Below are 20,299 nucleotides of genomic sequence, written 5' to 3' on the forward strand. Positions count from 1 at the left end.
GCTTTCATGCAGTGCACAGATGCATAATTAGGCTTTAAGTGGAATTGGAATCAGAGTGAGAGATAAAAAAAATATAATAAATAAATAATGTCTGAGCTTTTTCTTTTATCGTCTGTTGACTTTTTCCAATGTCAGCACTGATCTTTCATATATGTTAAACTGTGAACTAAGTGTTGCTGATTATCAGCATCAATGTTGTGCAAACTTAACAATAGTGAGTGATGACTAACACCTTTTGATAAATGATGTTTTGTAAGCAGCTGGTCTATCAATTTTTTTTCCTTTATATAAAAATCATTGTGGAAGGATATTAGAAAAAGCCACTGTGCTCTTGTTGATAGCGTTAGTGATATCGATGCTTTCATTATAGAGATGGGAGGAACATCGATCAGACTGACACTGAAAGAGGAACTTGTGAGTTCAACTGTTAATGGTTCCTACTCTGTGGGGACTGTCGTGTCCTATTTGAAACCAATCATTGTTTCTTTTAACCATCACCATTTAACAACCTTAAGTGCCTCTTGTTGCTGCTCCTGTAGATGTTGATTTTGACTAATGACATAAACAGCTTAGTTTTTTAATTTTCATTGTCATTTCAACACCAGTGTGATGCCTTACAACACTATTAGAAGTGTGCTAGTACAAAATAGTGCTTTATATAATTTTCATGTATACTAACTACCAAACAATATCAATGACAATCTTGGTTGGGTTTAGGTTTAGTGATTGTGGAGGCTGGGCCATCGAATAGCCCTTACACAGCCTGGAGGTGTGTTCTGGCTCATTGTCCTGTTAAAAAACAGATTAGATGTGTTGTGGTAGCAGTGCTGGCTAAGTGTGCCTTGAATTTTGAATAACTCGCCAACAGAAAGGCACACCCACACGATCACATGCTTCATGTTGGGAACCACACACACTCCATCCTTCTTTTTGATATGTCTCAAAAAATAGACTTGGAAATTGTGATTTTGGATTTTCACTTGAACTTGGTCTAAAGGAACTGATGGTCTCAAACACATGGCAAGAAGTTTCCAAGTTCCAAGTTTTAATCTACTTCTTTTCCTTTCACCTCCCTCCATTTAGTGTTAATCTACAATGTGCAAAATTATAGAAACAAAGAATTGGCATGTAATGGGGAGGCGTGTCCACACCAGAGGAGGAGAGACGGTCACTTTCTGCCATCCAAGCACACACACTAACACACACTAACACACACCCCGCCCTCAGAGAGTGTGATATATGTGTGTGATTATCATGGGAAATAAACTGTTGAAGTAAAAATAGTTTTTTCGCAGACTGGATGTGGAGTCATAAATCTGAGCAAGATGGCGGTGAAGGCGTCTCTGGGTTGTCAGCTGAGGTCTCAGCACAGCGGGAACAGTTGGGTTTATTTATGTGTGATTACACCCAGAATCCATCTGGCCAGAACCAGCCTGACGGACTCTGAGGCTCCACTGTGAAGATCAGCACGGCCATGTGATCTTTTACTGCCTGATTTTTAAATGTCACGGTCAAATGAACATGACTGAATTTATTTGTGTTTGATGGTCTTAAACTTCATAGTCCTTCCCTCCAAAATCACCTAAATGGTTCAGATGGGTTTGGTTTATTCCAGACTACTTTCTTTCCTCTAAAGGAGGACCATTGTACTGTGAGAACCTTTATTTATGGTCATTATATTTAATGAAATTTAATTTGTGTCTGGCTGGAAGTATGCCAGACAGAGCTACAGGGTTGTAAGTCTACTGCATTTATGCAATCACAAGCAATTTCAGCTTCTATTTGTGTGAATGACTGTGCATCACTGCACAATGGGGGGTCGACCAGTTATAAAGGCCAATGGTTGACATACTTTCATACACTGAGGTTTCTATAGTTGTTTGGATCCGATTTTATGACGGCTATGCAGGAAACGACGTTTCAAACTTTTTCTTGCCACTGTACGAGGGGCTCATGTATTGTAATATTTTTCTGTAAAATGAGAACACAGTGGAGAGAACTAGTGGTATCTCAGAATGACCTCTAGGCTTTAACTTCTCAATCCTCAGTGGATTAAAGAAAACAGATTCCAGATTCTAGTTTTACTGTCCGCACCTGAGGATACAAAATAAAACTGTGATGAATATGGAGCAGTTCATTCTTCTTAAACCTCCCCATCCTCTCTGAGCTGAACTCAGCAACTCTGTCTCTATCATTATCCCCGAGTTTATTTCAATAACAGACTGAGACTGTCGAATACCCAGGTGGCTTCTTTCACAAGAAAGTTGTGTGTCTCAGTCAGGATTGGGAGCCGTCTAAAGAGCGCAAATGAGAGAAATGTTTACATGAAAAAGCAGTGCTGACTGCACACACAACATAAAGCAGACCGCACACATGCTTGTTTTTGCTGTAAAGGATTAGATGGAGCATGCAGTGCAACCTGAAACTAAAACAACTATTGCCAGAGTCAGACGGTCAGAACCTGTCAATCATGCTGGCCTGGATGCAGCATGTCTTCATCTTTTATGACTAAAAATCTGCTGGGGAGTTTCTTCTATCAGCAAATAAAATTGTTTTCTGTCGCTGTTACACTTCATTTTATCTCATAATGCCCTTGTTGTTATTCCTATTCAAGTTATTTTATAAATAATATGATTATTTTTGGAACGATTGAGGATAAAATGGTCCCTGTCAGCATGATTCTGCTTGAGGTTCCCTCTGTTGGGGGGGGAGGGGTTTTCCCTTTCCACTGTCACATTACTCTACTACTGGATTTTCCTTTAATCTGTAAGGTCTATACTTGGTGAGGTTAAATGCCTTGAAATTCCTTTTATTAATTCTTTTATCCTTTAATTTAGTCATATATATATAGATAAAATGTAATATTGAGTAGTAGAACTATTCATATAAAACCCTTCTGAGAAGTATTTTAAAATCTGTATAGACTATTTACATTTTCATTCAGGTTAAAGACGGACACAAAACGGCAGACAGCAGACTGCACTGTTGATGCAGTCGGTGAGAATTCCCTGTTTACTCTGCTCGCCGTCTGTCGCCAACCTCAGACAACCAGCGACGCCAGACTCTCATCGCGCCGCACACCTTGAACCTGCTCACCCCGCGGCATGGCTGCCTTCGACCGTCACCATGGAAACGCTGGGAGATGGTGATTCCTAGTAAGGCAGCTTCTATAGGACTACGGAGAGGAGCAGGTGTCGCCATGGTGATTTGGAGACGGAGGGATACTCCAGCGAGAGCAGAATGAGCAGCTGTTGCCATGGAGATGCACAATGCATGTCAGCCAGTGCTCATTGGAAGTGGTGGTGGTGGGGTGCAGGTTGCAGTGCTATAGCGTCTCATTATGGGCTGCATTTGACTACTCAGCAAAATAACAATGTTAGATAAGACTAACGCAGGCGCAGCATTAGGAAGAGATACAGACACAAAAAGCTGCAGAGTAGAGAAACCCCAACCAACATCCCAACATTAGAGCTCATGTTATGGTTTTATAATTTCAGTTAATGGACAAAGAATGAGCTGATTTGACTCATATTATTGTCACTGTGTGTCAGCCTCTGCTGCTGTGCGGTGTGTGTGTGTGTTTGTTTGTCGTAGTAAATTCTGTAGTAGCTCTCATCTTTAAATGAACGGTGTGAAGCTGCAGAATTAATGTGCTGAGCAACCTCTGGTGCTGAGGTCAAGAGCAGACTGTGGGACAATGGTAAAGATGTGTGGGCTGTAATGTCAAAGTCGGTCATGTTACACAACAAAAGATGTCAAGCTCTGTTAGATTTGCTGAACGTTCATGGTTTCCCAACATCCCATGTTTCTGTGCATGGTTGGAAACATTGGTATGGAAGGTGAATTTAAAAAAAAAAAAAACAACCTGCATTAATTAGTTCTTTTTATAATGACACCTCCACCTCACAAAAATCACCCCATTTCTAAATATTTCCCATTCTTTCCTTTGAATCCTCTGCTTCTGTCTTTATCAGTCTACAGTACAGTGATCAGTACTTTTTTGCTGTGAAGAATCTTCAATTTCACACTTTTACTCTAGTAAAGATCTAGTCACAAGAATATGCTGTGAACATGACTTATTAATAAATGTGCAGTGAATCTGCAGTGTCCCAAAACTTCATTAATAATGGTTTGGCACAGACGGAAGCAGATCTTGGCAGAGCCCCAGTGAGGAGCCCTTAGCCCTCTGGTGGTCGGTGTCGGGGTGGCAGTGGGTGCCTGTGAAACAAGCAAAAGGACAATGAGGAGAACAACTGTTTCTAAACGAGTGGAGCTGAAGGGAAAGCACCATTTTGGTGCCATTGCACAAGATGGCAGCCACCATTTTGGCAGTTGATTCTAAAAAGTGCAAATTCACCTGCCAGGACACCTGCCTCCATACTTGGAGGTGCTCTTACAACAAAATGCTCATATGGGTCTAAGTGGTTTCCCTTCATAGCACCTTGCATTTAGCATGTAAGTCTTTAAAAAAATGTTCACAGGGCGTTGGGTGACCTATTTCATTGAAATCAATCAGTGTTATCATCTGAAACTGGGTAGGAAGACATTAAGAGGATTTCCTGGAAAGTAAAAAACATTTTCTTTTAACTATGTGAGAAGCAGCTCCAAGTATAATAAGACACCAGTACACAGCCGAAAAACCCAACAGAAGAGAATAGAGATAGGTAATATCTTTTCAGCCTGTGGCCAGTGCTTGTGTTTGTTTTTTGTGCTCCTGTTTCTAGGTCCACTAGTTCCAGTTAATTTCATTTGGAAATCTAATTTGGTTCAATAGAGTGAATGTGCAGTGTCTCAGTGAGAGGATGGGACACTCTCTGGTTGCAGCACCGCTGATTCAAGCTAATAAGATGGGTGTACTTTTACAGAAGCAAAGTATTGTGAAGCTTTAAATAAATCAGGTCTGTAGTATATAGTTAAGCACTAAAGATGCATCTGTTTTCTATGTACAGGCCCACAGCTCCTAATGCTGAATGTGATAATGTGTTTACTGTACATTTGCTAAGAAGCTAACGAAGCTGAGCAACCAAGGTGATGCTGGAATTTGTCTTTGTAGACTTAAGAAATCAATATTAACTAGAAAGTAGATTATCATCTGCTCTGCTGCAGCTAATCTGGTGAGTCTGCAAATGACACAATGACTCCTCCTTCCCTTCACCCCATCTGTCTTTTAAGGTGGAAGCATTTTCCTCAGACCTCAGTTGATGCTTGTTTTCATCCGGTGTAACCTGTATAATAAACTCAACCACAAATGACATTTATGCTCAGGCTGTAGAAGCCAAATAAACACCCACTCACTTTATTTTCATTTGCCTCTATTACACACAGTACAGGACAAACAGCTCCTGTTTGAAAGCTCCTGTCATCTGTGTCATGCAATGTCAGTAACTACATAAAATGTTTTCATGCAAATGTTTGTTTTCACTCTGAACCAGGTGAGGAATGGGTAAATTAAGCTGCTGTTCAAGGCTTCTGGCTACACAGGGACTCACAAATCAGCAACATGGAAGTGGCTGAAATGTCAGGAAGAGTACTTTGCCTTGTTGGTCTTGTTAAGCACATGAATCTGGAAGGATTTTATAAGTTTTTAAAAGTTAGTGGACTCTAGTAGAACAATGCACAACGAACTAAAGATGCCCATTCACCACCGTACCAGTTGTTTCTGATTGAGCACCAGAGCGGATACATGAACACAGCGTTGTCATTCTACTTCTCTTGCTTTTTGAGAGCAGCATGAAGTGGATAGATTTACATTCTCAGAATTCTGACGCTCGGATTTAATGGTGAACAGGAAATGAGTGACTTGGATGAAGCCAAAGAGGCCGACGTCAGAGTGAGCGAGCTGAAGCACATTTCTGCTGAACAGTGCTGTTGGCCAGCTGACACTGATTGCTTACACCTTCTCCTGCCAAGCCAGTAATGGCTTCCCCGGCCTGAAGGGCACTCAGGTGACAAATTACAGCCTTTGGCAGGTGAAACCCTCGGAGACCCAGTCAGGCTCTCTGTTGGTCACACGCACTGAGTGAAAGTCTTCTGGCTTATTGAAGGTCTTGCTGAATAACACAGCTGTCAACTCTTGAACGTACGTACTTTATGTTGTGTCTCATCCAAATATTTGACATCCAGCGTCTGAAACAACACACACAGGGCCAAATGCAGAATTATGTAAGCTGAATTTCATCTGAACCCGACCAAGTGGATGACATTGGCAAACACAACATCTCCCAGCAGTCTCCCAAGATTTTAAATGTGACAGCAAAGGAACATAAAGTAAAATGAATCAATATCTGATATATAGTGTGGGTGTGCGGGATTAGACGCCTTCTTTCCTTCTTTACTAATTACAAAAGTACCTCAGTGTTATTTACGTATTAGGATGAAACCTGACCAACATTTGTTTTTGTTCCCCTCAAATCCTCTCGGAGGTTTGTAGTGAAGCTCTCTCCCTGCAGACGATGATGGTAATTCATGATTTTGAAACTGGGTCAATAAGTCTGGTTTCAGTCAACAAACACGAACGGCTGCTTATTAAAAAGCTACGAATGAGCGAGAGCCTCACCGACTTCCCTCTGGGATGCTTAATAGTGTGATTTTTCATCATCACACCATTTTGCTGTTAATAACTTCAAAACAGGCCACAAGTGTGACAGTGGGCTTCAGCTGATTGATGAATGAGTGCAGTGTCAGAACGATGGTATTGATTGATGAGTGAACATTGGCCTCTAGGATTGATGGATCAGAAAACAACATCCATTATCCAAGAAGTACGTGTCGCTGTATTTCAGTGTTCTTCCTTAATTCTTATCTATAATAGCCAAAGTCCAGTTTAATGTAGTGTTTTTATACATATATCACCACGTGTGTGCTTTGATTCTTTATATAGTAATGTTTTCCTCCTATAGACTGTTCTATAGACACTATGCAACATGTCTCTGATAAACTTGGACACAGAAATTAACTGGTGTACTACGTACGATGATGTAAGTTAATAAACAGTGGCAAAAAAAAAAAAAATATGTGAACCTTGTGAAATTTTTTGGTTTTCTGCATTAATACACATAAAATGTGATCTGATCTTTATCTAAGAGTATTAACAAATACAATGTGCTTAAAGAAGTACTACAAAAACAAATTCTGATTCTTCATGTTTTTATTGAGAACAAACATAAAACCTCACAGTGCAACTAACTTCTATGTATGTTGAATAATGACCTTTAAAAAAGCTAATTGGAGTCAAGTGTTAGTTAGTTAGTTTTATTTATTTATTATTTTTAATATAAATCATTTTGGAGATGCTGACTTGAGCTGAAAAAACTCAAACTTTTTGAGTTTGCTCTGCACAAGAAGAATGTGCTTATGTGAGCCATGCCTCGCCAAAAGGAGCTTTAATAGGATCAACACTCAAGAACTGTTGATTTACATAAAGCTGGAAAGGGTTAGAAAGTGATACCAAAGATTTTAGAAATTCACCAGTCTACTGTTCGGCAAACAATCTACAAATGGAGACACTTTGGGGCTCTGGCTACTCTACCGAGAAGTGGGCAGCCAGTCAAAATGACCCCAAGAGCACAACAAACACTTAATGAGGTAAAGAAACAACCCAGAGAGACGGACAAAGATTTGAAGGCATCATTGGAACTGGCCAACATTTATGTGGACTGATGAACCAGTCATTTCAAGGGTTTTTGTTGTTTTTTGAATTAACACGTGAAAGATCAGATTTTTTTGTGTTATTATTTTAGCTGCATTATATTTGTTAATACTCTTGTTTTGAAAAGGTTCACATACTTTTTCTTGCCACTGCAAGCGTAAAATGTCATCAGCCTGCATGATTCAGGGCATAATTTCGTTGGTGAGGACCGTGACAGCCACTTTTAATGATATTTCATCTGGGACAACCCAAAATCACTTACTGTACACCAGCTTTTAAAGGTCATTTCTACTGAAGCCTGTAAAAAATGAATTTCTAAAGTCGAGTGTTGTTTTATAACTTTTTTCTTTGGTACGTCTGTATTTTATATTGCTACTGTCGACTGTTTGTGTCTTCGTTGTTCTAAATTTGAGAAGCATTTTGGTTCTACTGAAGTATGACTCTGGCAGCCATACTTGTCTTCCACTCATCTTTCTGTCCATTACCAACGAGGCAGAGAGGCGTTACTGAACCTCATTTCCCTTTGAATGACCCTAATTATACGGCCTGAAAATCTAAGATAATTAGCACTTATGATTTGAGATTTTGTCCTGAACTCCCCACAGATGAGGTCAAGAAAGTGCGTCACTTTCCTCTGCAGAAGAAAACTGCGGGTAAAACAGCTGATGGACCTGGTGAAGGAATCTGAGCCTTCCTGAACCAGGTTTTTCAGAGGTTGTTTGTCATGTTGTCCGATACCTTAGCTAAAAATCAAGCCCCCTTTCTAGTGGATCTCTGATGCTGTGATTTGCCTATGAGAGCCGAGCAGTTCGATCATAGCTGGAATGAGTCAGTGCAGTGATTGATCTGTGTGTGCTGTTCCCATTTCTCTGGCTGTCGCCTTGTATCAGCAGCAGAATGAAGTGCGGGGACGGTTATGACCAAGGGTGACGAGAGAAGAGGGGGGTTTGCATTGTCTGTGTCACCACTGTGGGTTTCGGAGAAGGTTTACATTAACCAGACCTCACATACCCTTAGACTGTCAGCGCTCATCCATCTGTGATCTGTAGTTTGTGCTGTTTTCCCTCTGACTGGGTTCTCTGGTCTGTTTCCAACTTGATAAACAAATCCCTGCTTGATTAATGGCAGCTGATGAAAGACACTTAACATCTCTAATTATAAAAAGGACTTCTGTTGATGTAGACAGACACTCACAGACTCTTTAATTCCCTCTTGTGTACTGAAAACTTGCTAGAGGTCACTGATTTGAAACAAGATTTCTTTAGCACTACTTTGATTCTTATAATTATTGACATGGTGCTAAGTGCAGTTAGATAAAACTGGAAACCAACTTTGAATTGATATCTTTTCAAGTTTTGGTGCTTAGAGTTAATGTTCTGAGAATCTGTGGAAGAAACTGAGCTCAGACTAAAAGTGTACAGCTCAGCCAAATGATCTGAGTCTGAAACTGTGATCATACAGAGATTAAACTCCAGATTTAGATGAACTCTCTTAAAGCACCTCAGGCTGAACAGAACATTTTGGCCCCATTTGTGGTAAAGAAGCTTTTTAATCCAGCATCTCTGGTATATGATCCACATCACAGCCTCACTTGTGTTGCTCATTTAAAACCATCTTTAAACAACTCAGTAAATCTTCATACAGTCATTTTCAAAATACCAGGGGTCAGATGTCACATGCACGAGCCTCGTTTCCGCTCCCGCTAATTGGCATGAGTGGAACTAGAAACACCCTTAAGCAAAACGTTTGTGCTGCGTTTACTGACCAGGTTTCTTTATGACTGCTATGCATGGCTGTGGTCGTCTATATTACTGGTTTATTACTCATTTCCCTAAACTACCAGCATTTTAACATCTCAATCTTTATTATTAAACATCTGCATGAAGTATGAGGTAAACACCTATAAACGTACAGTTTAAATTATGTTTCACCCAGAACATTACTCTGTACTCCCCTTTTACAATAATTGGAAATCTATTTGACTACATCAACAATAAATCATGCCTGTCACGGTTCATATGCAGTATGAATCCAAAATAATGTGGCACAATGATGGTTTGATTCTTATGTAAGACTAGTGTGGAAAATAATCTACCTTATCTGCAGTGAACATCGTGGAGAAAACACGCTGCTGCTTCTATGTGACATTTACATTATTGATTTAGCTCTGTGTATTTTATGTTTTGAGGTCATCAGATAAATCAGATCAGTTCCGGTTACACTGATCCCAGACGCCTAGGAGCTGGATTATATGACGTTTAACTGTTTGTCGAACAAGTTTTTTAATTTCACTTCTACACAAATGATTCTTTTCTTGAGCCTTTTAGTAGTAAAAGTTGAGAAACTTTCTGAAACATTTTGGATGAATCGGAAAACTGCAGCTGTCAGACTGAAGTGACTGTTCCAGCCTGATCAGCTTTATTTCAACACACCAGAGATGTTTGACTCTGTAGCGGGGTGCTGTCTCTACAGACTGACTGTCATTGTGCCATGAAGCAGTTTCAAACTTCTTCTCAGATCCTCAACTGAATAACGATGACCATCTCTCATCTCGTCCTTGTGGCTGCAGTCGTTCACTGCGGCGTGCTGCTGCTGTCCTTTCCCACCGGTGTTTGCATATCGTAGAGCAAATTAACTGTCAGAATTGCATCGTCTGCACTCTCCTTATTGAATCTCACTGGCAAATTGGTTGTTAGGAATCCTCAGGGGTGGTATCAGCACTGGGGAACCCAGCAGGACTGAGTTGCCGCTGGGCCGATGGATGTGGAAAGTGGATTAATGGAGAGAGAGACGGAGAGAGTGGTCGTACAGGTGAGCTGCTCTCATCTTTACTGACACAGGATCTTTAATACTGTGAAAGGAATGAGATGTATAGAGGAATAAGCAGAGCAGATAACATGAATGAAATTAAATTAGAATAAAATGGAAATAAATGACAAACACTGTAGTTGTGAACTGGTGGAAGGTTTCATGGGGCTCAAGCTTTTTAGATCCAGCACAGTATAAAGTACAGTACTGTGTGTGGTGAGGTGTGTATAGCATGTCCATTGATATAATTTTTTACCAAACACGATAAATAACCTGCTCCTAGCAAGGAACCCTTACCTGTTGAGTGTGTCTCCGCTGTAAATCTCTGTGGTAAAAAAGCTTTTACCTTTCACCAGGTTCATTTCCACAGACCTACCACTCTGCAGACATGATGGTTCTTTACCTTAATAAAAAGAAAATGGATGGCAGGATAATTCTCACCGTGGTGTCTCGGTGGGACTGTTTGACTCTCTCTCAGAAACCCCTGATTGCCAATCACAGCACAGATTGGACTCTATGCTTCATTTATTTGCCAGCAGAAGGTAATGGAGTGTTTCAGTGGTAGCATCCAACAGCATTACACAGTCTGCTTTTACACTCCAGGCAGACTAGTGAGTAGATGGCAGGATGTGTGGAGGTCACCTCAGGATGCATGGACATGTGTGGAGGTTCAGGTTTTCTATATTAGTTTATTTTAAAAATCCAGTGTCACCTTTTGGTTTCTTCTTTATGTCTAATGTGCACTGACATGAAATCTTGTACCTCGCTGAACAAATTATTTGAATTTGGTTTCTGCTGCACGTGTTGCACATCAGTACTGCTGGATTATCGATGTCATCCCTTCACTCCAGGATTTTCTCTTTCCTCTGAATAACTTTTGTTTAATAATTTTGAGGAGGTCGAGTCAACATAAACTTAAATTGCCCTCAGACGTTAATCAGGAGGCATCTGCTAACTCTCAAATGTCATTTCCTTCAGGTGAATTATGTAAAACTCTCCAAGCTGTTTGGATGTAAAATATTCATGTTGTTATGGTTGTGAAGCACTTCAGAAACTTCTCGGAGATGTCAACACGGCCTAATGGCGATACAGAGGGCCATGAATGATTTAGGATGTAGAATCACAAAGAAAAGGGTGGAGGTTTGGAGAAGGAGGCAAAAGGACAAATTAATCAGTGTTGCACAAATCAAATATAATAGTTCATAAAAATCTAACTTCAACCTCTAAAAAAGGTTCCAGTGTAGTCTGGTGATGCCCTCTAAATCCATCCAGCAACAAGTATGGTTTGTCTCTGTCACATCGGAGCAGTGAGGCAGCACCAACTTGCTGATTCTTGTACTGACAAACCGAGAAAGAAAATGTAAAGTACTGTAGAGGAATTCAGAGCTGCCCCCGAATTCCCCTCTGTATTTCAGTAGAAGTGACACAAGTCAACCGAGTTCAAGTGTAGAGGTTTAGCATAAACAACAACTCACTCAAAGTATTGTATTAATTAAGACCACACATTGAGCTATAACTGGTGATTGTTTGTTTACTTTTATAGTTTCTCCTTCCTTTGTTATAGATGATTGTTCTATTTGTACCCTCACAGTAGAAACTGTAAAACTGTACTTTACTGTCTTGATTTCCGACCAGTGTTGTCAAGTCCAGAGCATCTATATGAATGGAGTGTTAATATTTCTCACAGAACTGAGTTAAAAGATTTAAAATAATAATTGGTTTGTCTTTTAGGACAAAATTAGCTGTAAATTAGAATATTGATTTCTTTTTTTTTTCTTTTCTTTTTTTTTAAGGGTGTCAACACCGTTTTTAGGCCCTTGTTTCAAACATGTCTGCAACTATTGGTTTCAGGCTGTTATGCAGTCCAGACAATCTCAAGCCACAAGATAGAACGGTCTGTAAAGGCCTGAGAGGCAAAGAAGTCTGGAGCTATAGTGGCACCATTTGCTTATTACACTTTTTCTCTGAGCATGAGAGACAGAAACTGATTCAGATCAACATCAACTTCGAAATTTTCTTTTTGCAACTGGACATTAAAAACATTTATAGACTGTAGTTGGTAAATCAATCTAAATACGTAGTGTTGTGTTTTGAGAGTCTGTCACCATCACTAACCACCTGTTTCCAAAATGTCTCCCTCTGTTCTGGTTGAGTCGTACCCCACAGGTCTTTGTTGGTGCTGTCGAGCGAGCTGAAAACGAAGAAAATCCCCTTTACCGCAGAGGTGATGGTGGAGAACATTGGACACACAGCACTGGCTGAATGTTAATTGGCATTCCTGCAGCTGGTTGAATTTATTCAGTGTGATTTCACATCATATATCATAGCATGGTGGTTAACTCTGAATCGTCTGGATTTGCCCCAGCCTACAGAGGAATTTAAATGGCCAATTCTGTGTGTATCCAATTAATTTCAGTTCTCAATGGGCTACATACAAATGTTCGAGCAAGGAGCTCAAGTGGATCATTCAGCTTCTTCCAATCCAGGATTAAACTGTGTGAAAGTGAATATTTCAGCTGATGGTGTTTAGAATATGAAAAGTAATGTTGTGAAGATGACAAATTACACATACTGATAATAAAAAAACACTCCTCACCAAGCAGCACGCAGTTTACACACAGCACAGTATAGAGCAGTGTTTCACTTCAGCGGATCCTTATCATCAACTCTGTCGCTCTTCACTCATAATTTATTTCATAATGTGTTGAATAGACACAGTCTACCCTTAAAGAGGTTATCAAATGCTGTCTGTGGTTTGAAGGAGGAGTAATAGAATGGTCATTCAGGAACAGCTTTCTTAGAAGAGCTTTGCTCTATTTGTTTGTTCTGCTGCTGCTGATGTGTCTGAAAGTTGATAACAGACATTTAGCTCCCTCTAGTGGGAACGTTGAGACACTGTAAGTAAACAAACACTCGTGCTGACTTTGTACCTCGTACTTTGTACTTTGTTGTTTTGTGTCTCTGCAGGTTTTTAATTGTTCTGGGCTGTTTGATTCTGGCCATACTGACAACATTCAAGGAACATGAGAAGGTGTCTGCACACTGGCTGGTTATACTGGTGAGACACGACTTTGAGCTCTAAACTCTTAACACCTACTCTCCCTTTCATTTGTCCTGCAGATCATCTTATTCCACATCCTGACAGTATCATATTTTGTGGATTTTCTGTATATTACAGAACACAAATAGCAATAATAAAAACAAAATGCATGAATTAAACTATATGAAACATTTAGACAGATGAAGAATACAAACAATACGATGCAGTAAAAGAGTAAATAAAGTAAGTAATTTAGTAATACAGCAAGCCTTTTCAGCACTGTGATTTTAATGTTAAGTTACATCAACAATGTTTATTTTAGTGTTTTGCTTCTGTTTGATTTTCCCGTACAGGAAACATTTGCCATTTTCATCTTTGGAGCAGAGTTTGCACTGAGAATCTGGGCGGCAGGATGCTGCTGTCGCTACAAAGGTTGGAGGGGGAGGCTGAAGTTTGCTCGCAAACCCCTTTGTATTTTAGGTGAGGAAATGGAATTAGAGCATTAAATATAAGAATAGGGGAGGGTTGCCACAGTCAGAGCTTCACTCCTTGCAGAGCCTCTGTATTTGAGGGAGAGGAGCATTCAAATAAATAAAGAAAAGTTTTCAGCTGCTTGTATTTGTATTTCTCTGTATCTATACGTAGAGTTTGTTCCCGACATGTTAAAAAGACCCTTTGTAATTTGTGACATTTGTCAACCTCTGTACACAGTAGTAGAAATTACAGAAACACGGGTACGATGATGAGAAAATGTGATTTCCATATAAAAAGAGCTGAAGTGAGAAAAGAGCACAAAGATATGTGTATGTAATATATATGAAATATAACATCTACTAAACTGCACTGAGTGGCACTCAACCAAATCTTTCAGCAGCATTTCAACAGTTCAATCATCTCTTGTTAGGAACTAATTCCACAGCTCTTCAGAACTCATTCACTATCTCTCATAAAGAGGACTTCATAACTGTCTTGGGTCAGACTCATTAAAGATTTGATGAAAGCGTCACATTAAGAATCTGTTATGAGTGATTTTCTCTGCTGTCTGCTCGTCCTCGCTCAGACATCTTTGTGCTGATTGCCTCGGTGCCGGTGGTAGCGGTGCGTAACCAGGGTAATGTGTTGGCCACGTCTCTGCGCAGCCTGCGCTTCCTGCAGATCCTGCGGATGCTGCGCATGGACCGGAGAGGAGGGACCTGGAAACTGCTGGGCTCTGCCATCTACGCACACAGTAAGGTAGGTCAAGATACAACTTAATACAACTGCTTTTAACTACTCACAAAACATCTGTCCTGAAAAGCTGTGTCATTTCTGGGAGGTGAATCAGACTATTGTGCACAGAGCGTGTAACATCTGAACCTTATGTGAAGTGGAGGTGATGTGTGGGTTTCTGCAGGAGCTGATCACAGCCTGGTACATCGGCTTCCTGTCACTAATCCTGGCGTCCTTCCTGGTCTACCTGGTGGAGAAGGATGACGTCTCCATGGACATGTCCAACCATGAAAACCCTATGGCTCAGCCCAAACCACAGGATTTTGACACCTACGCCGACGCTTTGTGGTGGGGGCTGGTACGTGTGAAATATTATGTACTGTAATTTGAAGTTATATTAGCCACAATAACCTGCTGCGTTTGTGTGCAGGTGCAGGAAAGCTGTAAAATCCACCACTTCAAAGTCGGCTGCTGAAAATGTGAAGTTTAGTTGTTGTATGCAAAGTGAAAGACAAAAATTGTTCGTAGCTTGTTGCACGGTTCAGTGTTGGCAGAACTTCATGTGCTAATGATGCCTTCTAGGAAGAGAAGCACTGAAGTGTATTTTACAGCAGGGTGGCCTCATTAGAGAGACCGTCCTTCAACCAGAAAGGTCAGAGTTCAAGTTCTATGACTGCGAGCATCTGCCTCACTGATGTGTCCTCCAGCAAGATGCTCAATTGTCGGCGGCTGCTTATTGTACACAATGTTGTGACCCTGTGAAACGCTGACCTGCCCTTCAATGGATCAATGTGGAGGTCGCTGAGCACGGCCCGCTGCCGAGTTTCTCAACAGAACTACTGCACGTCACTGGACCGACACTGACACTGCAGCACTTGTTTTTAGCAAAGACAACAAACTAAATTTAAACTATTTATTTTGGTCAACACCTGGAAACATTTAAAAACGTGTCTTTTTTCCTGTTTGTGTCTTTGCAGATTACTCTGACCACCATCGGTTATGGGGACAAAACCCCCAAAACCTGGGCTGGGAGACTGTTAGCTGGCACTTTTGCTCTGATTGGAGTGTCTTTCTTCGCTTTGCCTGCCGTGCGTACACACACTTTCAATCTTTAAATTGCAAATGAATACGTAACTAATCAGGTTATCTCCAATTATTATTGTGTTGTTCACTGTGTAACTGTTGGGGTTCACTTGTTTAGTAGTGAATCATACTTATGTCACAGAACAAAAAGTTTTATTAAATAATCAGTATTAGCTAGTTTAGGGCAAGTCTGGCATATCTTGAACAGATAAGACATAAGAAACTCAATTTAAGATGCCTGGAACCCAAAAGGTTAAGTCTTTTTAAAATGAACCACCCTATGTGGTGTGTGTACGCATTTTGTGCTGTTGCTTACTGTGTTTTGCTGATTGCAGGGTATTCTGGGCTCAGGCTTGGCTCTGAAAGTCCAGGAGCAGCACAGACAGAAGCACTTTGAGAAACGCAGGCATCCGGCTGCTGGGCTCATCCAGGTGAGACACTATGACATCATCAACAACCTTCCTGTCATTAGTTTGATCTATAGATTAAAGCTGTGAAGTTAAAATTCAAATTCAGTCTGTGATATTATTCTCTGTCTTCTTATTTCGAGTCTGCCTGGCGATATTATTCCACCAATCCAATCAGGGAAGACCTTATTGCCACGTGGAGGTTTTATGAAACCATCATTTCTCTTCCATGTTTCAGGTAAGTGACACAAAATCTAAAAAACAAATTTAAAAAGTACTAAACTAGTGTGTGTGTTTCATATTCCACTGAACTAGCGTGCATTTTCATTAAATTCCTTAAACATGTTGTGTTTTGTGTTTATTGTTTTGTTCCATTATTCATTTGTGTCGTGATTTCTGTTCAAACTTTTTATTTTCCTTAGTTTGCATGTTTGTCATTAATGTGAACTGAAGTCTGGAAAGCTGGAGGCTGAACAGTGAATACATCAGGTACAACAGAAGTCTCAGATCATATGTGGATCTACTTCTCATTGTTCAGTTTAGTGCAGATGGTTCTTATACAATCTCTGTCGTGTTTAAACTGCCGAATCTGTACTGTAGGTAGGAAATCATAATTTTTATAAAGAAGTCACAAAACACAACAGGGAATCAACAGTTAATCATTGGCTTGTTGAATCTGTGTCTAGCAGGTGAAGGTTAAAATGTGTAAAGTTTGATACCTATTGAGTAATTCTGATTAACTGACAAGTGATTAAGTGACATGCAGCTTTTTAAAATGGACCTTAAAAAATATCCAGTAGTCCTTGAATCAAGATTTCATGTTTGTCCTGTGACTTTTAGAAAGATGTCAGCAGCTCTTGCTAAGTTACTTTTCTCTCTTTTCCGCATCCAAAGGAAGGATCACTTGGAGGCCATCGCGAGGTACGTCACCGTTGTTTGATGTGTAGTAGATCCTGTAAATCGCACAGAGCTGTGGCCTGAGCAGACGACCTCTGATGGTGGTTTAATTAGCCCTGCGTGCTGTAAAGACTGAAAGCTTTCTTAGAATATCCCCCTCCCATTCGCCTTTAAATAGCCTCCTATATTAATTCACCACTCAAATAAATCTGTCCTAATAGCTGTGGTAAATATGTGAATCGTGATGTAAAACTCATGACCTGCTTTTTAATGGCGCTGCCTTTCCTTCCACATCAGCAGCTTCAATCACATTTAGGCTGAAATATTTTTTTAGAAACCTATTAGTGAGTCCGTTGGTAATCTTTCAGTTATCAATGACGGTTTGATGAGTAATTGGGGCCTGAGATGAGGTCTTTTTCCTTTTTCCCCATCATGTGGAGTGATAATAATAGTTCTGTTCTCTATGTGACGATCTCTCACAGGATGTTTGATCGGAGAAAGATTTAACTTTAACCGGTGACCTCAGAGAAACTACGTGACTTTACTTCTAGTTGGATATTTAGAAGTTTTAGGAGCACAAAATATTTGCTGATACTCTTTTATTTATTAGTAATTTCAAAAACTCCAGCACTAGAATTAAGTTTCCTGCTGACTGAAGGTGCTTCTTGGATGAATTGTTAAACTTTTCCACTTAACAAGAGATGTTCCAGTCTGCTAAACCTTTCTGACACAGTCATGACCGTCCAAGTGAAATATGTATGTATGGATCCGTGTTATTTACACTGTTGGTACACATGGTATTTTGTAAACTTGCTGAACAAGCTGTTCTTTCAGGGCAGCTGAAGCAGGTAGCGTTACAGGCTTATTACAGCAGAGTGTTCTGCTTCGACGCCTCCTGGCTGTGCCTGACCCGACATGATTAACAAGCATGATCAGATTACTGCTCCTAAAAGCTACTGAACAGTAATAACGATAGCGAGCGGGGGAGTTCAGTTCAGTTGAACTTAAAGGGTTAGTTCACCCAAATTACCATAAATGATATACATGTCTCTATCATTTGGTTTTATATGGCCAGGTTTCCAGTTGCCTGTCATCTGAGAAGCCTACTTCTACCCTGACACATTACAAAGACAGGAAATGAAATGTGGTTTGACAAAACTGCAAAATGCAACATATCTAGTTACTTGTGCTATTTAGCATGGAGAGAAACATTGAGACAAAGAGGGAGGAAGAAAGAGACTAAAGAAAGAAAAAGAATATAACTAAATGTGGGAGATATAAACTGAGAGAATAACGACAGAGGGGGAGAACAAGTTCTAAAGACTTTGTAGGATCAGTGGCTGGGAAATTAGCAGTCTGACATTATCTTGTTCCGCTGAGCGAAGGGGTGGACTGCAGCCAGAAACTACAACAGCACTGCCATGTCCAACAAGAGGGCGATAAGCCACTTAGTCTCTGTATGTGTGTGTGTTTCACTGCACTGAGTGATTATTAGATCTTTTATCTGAGTTATCCAGTGATGCTGTGTGGCCTATTCAACGCAACACTGAGAGAAAATTATATCCCGTCTGAGAGTCTGTTCATCTGTATGTTTGTGAGAACACCTTTCAGGCCACTGTCAGCCCTCTCTTCTTAGTTTAGTTTTCTTTTTTTCCAGTGCAGACAGATGATGACTCTGTCTCTCAGCTCCAGTCCACTCATTCCTATAAATCCTTTCTTTAAACACCTTACTGCTTCAACTTACTGTTGGTCTATCTGGGATGCAGTCACACTCACTTTCAGTTTGTTTGTGCAGGTACAGATAATCAAAAACAGAGCTGTGCAAGATGAGGAGAATTATTATTTTTTTCCTGTTGTGTTGCCTCATTTACAGAATGGCACAGGATAATCACCTCTAATTTTCTGCCTTTTATTCTGCTGAGGAGTAGTCAGAAAGAGATTGTCTCCTCCTTTACAGCTTCCTATTCTGCAGCCTCTCAGCGCTGTAATCTGCTGTCCCTATTCTGCTCCAAGGCCACATAGAGGCTCATATTGTGTCTCTGCTGTGGGAGCAAAGTCACTGAGAACGCTCCACGTTTCAGAGCCTGTTGTCGGCTCTGGTTACCCCACCTCTCTGCCTATTGCAAGGCACACAGGAGTCTTATTTTACTTGGGGAACTCTTGTCTTTGTGCTGCGAAATATTGTCAGTCATTGTACAGTAAAGGAGACCAATCTCCTTGCAGCTCTTTGAGGCTTCCTTCTGCCAGAGGAGCAGCATTGTTGGATTGAAGCAGCAGACCATAAAGACTAATGTCTGTGTGCAAAGGCTTAAGGAAGGTTGTATCTGAAAATAGAGGTGGAGGGGTTCCTTTTGAAGAATCTGGTAACGTATTGCTGAAAAATACCCAAAGGAATTCTCATAATGTATGTGAGCAATCACACAGGTCAGCACAAGGCCAAGGTCAAACACCAAGGTTGAATGTGCAAGACCTCAGGCGGCATTGCGTGAGAAACTGCCTTCTACTGTGAGAAATATATACGTGGACTACTGATTACTTTGGAAAACCACTGCATCCAGAAATGCAACCTGCACACCAGTGAGTTCTCTGAACCCCACGACCATCACTGGTGTTTCCTACATGAGCAGATGACATAATCACATAGATATTTAGCAGGGCAGTGAGCTGACACTATTTTGTCAACGTCATCTTTATATTTCTAATACATTTTTATATTTTTTAAACATTTGTGAAACCGAGGCTCATTGCAAACTGTAATTCTCTTCCACTTTAGCCAAAAATTGAGTTTACTAGAGCGTGTTCGCCTTCCCAATGCACGACTGTCCGTTGGGACAGGCAGGAAGCTGACGGGTAACGCTGACTCCATTGAGGAAAGTCCCTCCAAGGAGCCCAAACCTGCCGGTTTCAGTAACCGGGAACGTTTCCGCACTGCCTTCCGCATGAAGGCCAACACACTCCGGCAGAGTTCTGAAGGTACTCCATGAAAGTTATACATTATTTTATTTATATGTATATAAATAGGCTTTGAGCCTAAACCCTACACTGTTTTGCTAATGGACATTTCATATGTCGTGTGTTTTCCTTGTCAGATGCCGGAGCACTTGCAGATCCAGCCTTAGAGGAGCGGGGCTTTCCTCCAGACATCCTCCTGGAGGAGATGATCCCCACACTGAAACTGGTCATCAGAGCAGTCAGGTCAGGAACTTG

General features: G+C 40.6%; 1 protein-coding gene across 1 annotated transcript in view; it reads left to right on the forward strand.

Moving 5' to 3' along the window:
* The window catches only part of kcnq3 (potassium voltage-gated channel, KQT-like subfamily, member 3), a 60,751-nt gene that overhangs the window by 37,078 nt on the left and 3,374 nt on the right, over positions 1 to 20,299 (forward strand). Inside the window, exons 3-12 of the mRNA XM_026374801.1 lie at positions 13,424 to 13,514; positions 13,850 to 13,976; positions 14,557 to 14,729; positions 14,890 to 15,063; positions 15,683 to 15,793; positions 16,124 to 16,219; positions 16,339 to 16,433; positions 17,090 to 17,116; positions 19,866 to 20,065; positions 20,182 to 20,287. Of these exons, the coding sequence (XP_026230586.1) occupies positions 13,424 to 13,514; positions 13,850 to 13,976; positions 14,557 to 14,729; positions 14,890 to 15,063; positions 15,683 to 15,793; positions 16,124 to 16,219; positions 16,339 to 16,433; positions 17,090 to 17,116; positions 19,866 to 20,065; positions 20,182 to 20,287 (1,200 nt within the window). The remainder of the gene's footprint in view (positions 1 to 13,423; positions 13,515 to 13,849; positions 13,977 to 14,556; positions 14,730 to 14,889; positions 15,064 to 15,682; positions 15,794 to 16,123; positions 16,220 to 16,338; positions 16,434 to 17,089; positions 17,117 to 19,865; positions 20,066 to 20,181; positions 20,288 to 20,299) is intronic.

The sequence above is a fragment of the Anabas testudineus genome, chromosome 17, assembly GCF_900324465.2.
Source record: "Anabas testudineus chromosome 17, fAnaTes1.2, whole genome shotgun sequence".
In the NCBI taxonomy this organism is placed as follows: domain Eukaryota; kingdom Metazoa; phylum Chordata; class Actinopteri; order Anabantiformes; family Anabantidae; genus Anabas; species Anabas testudineus.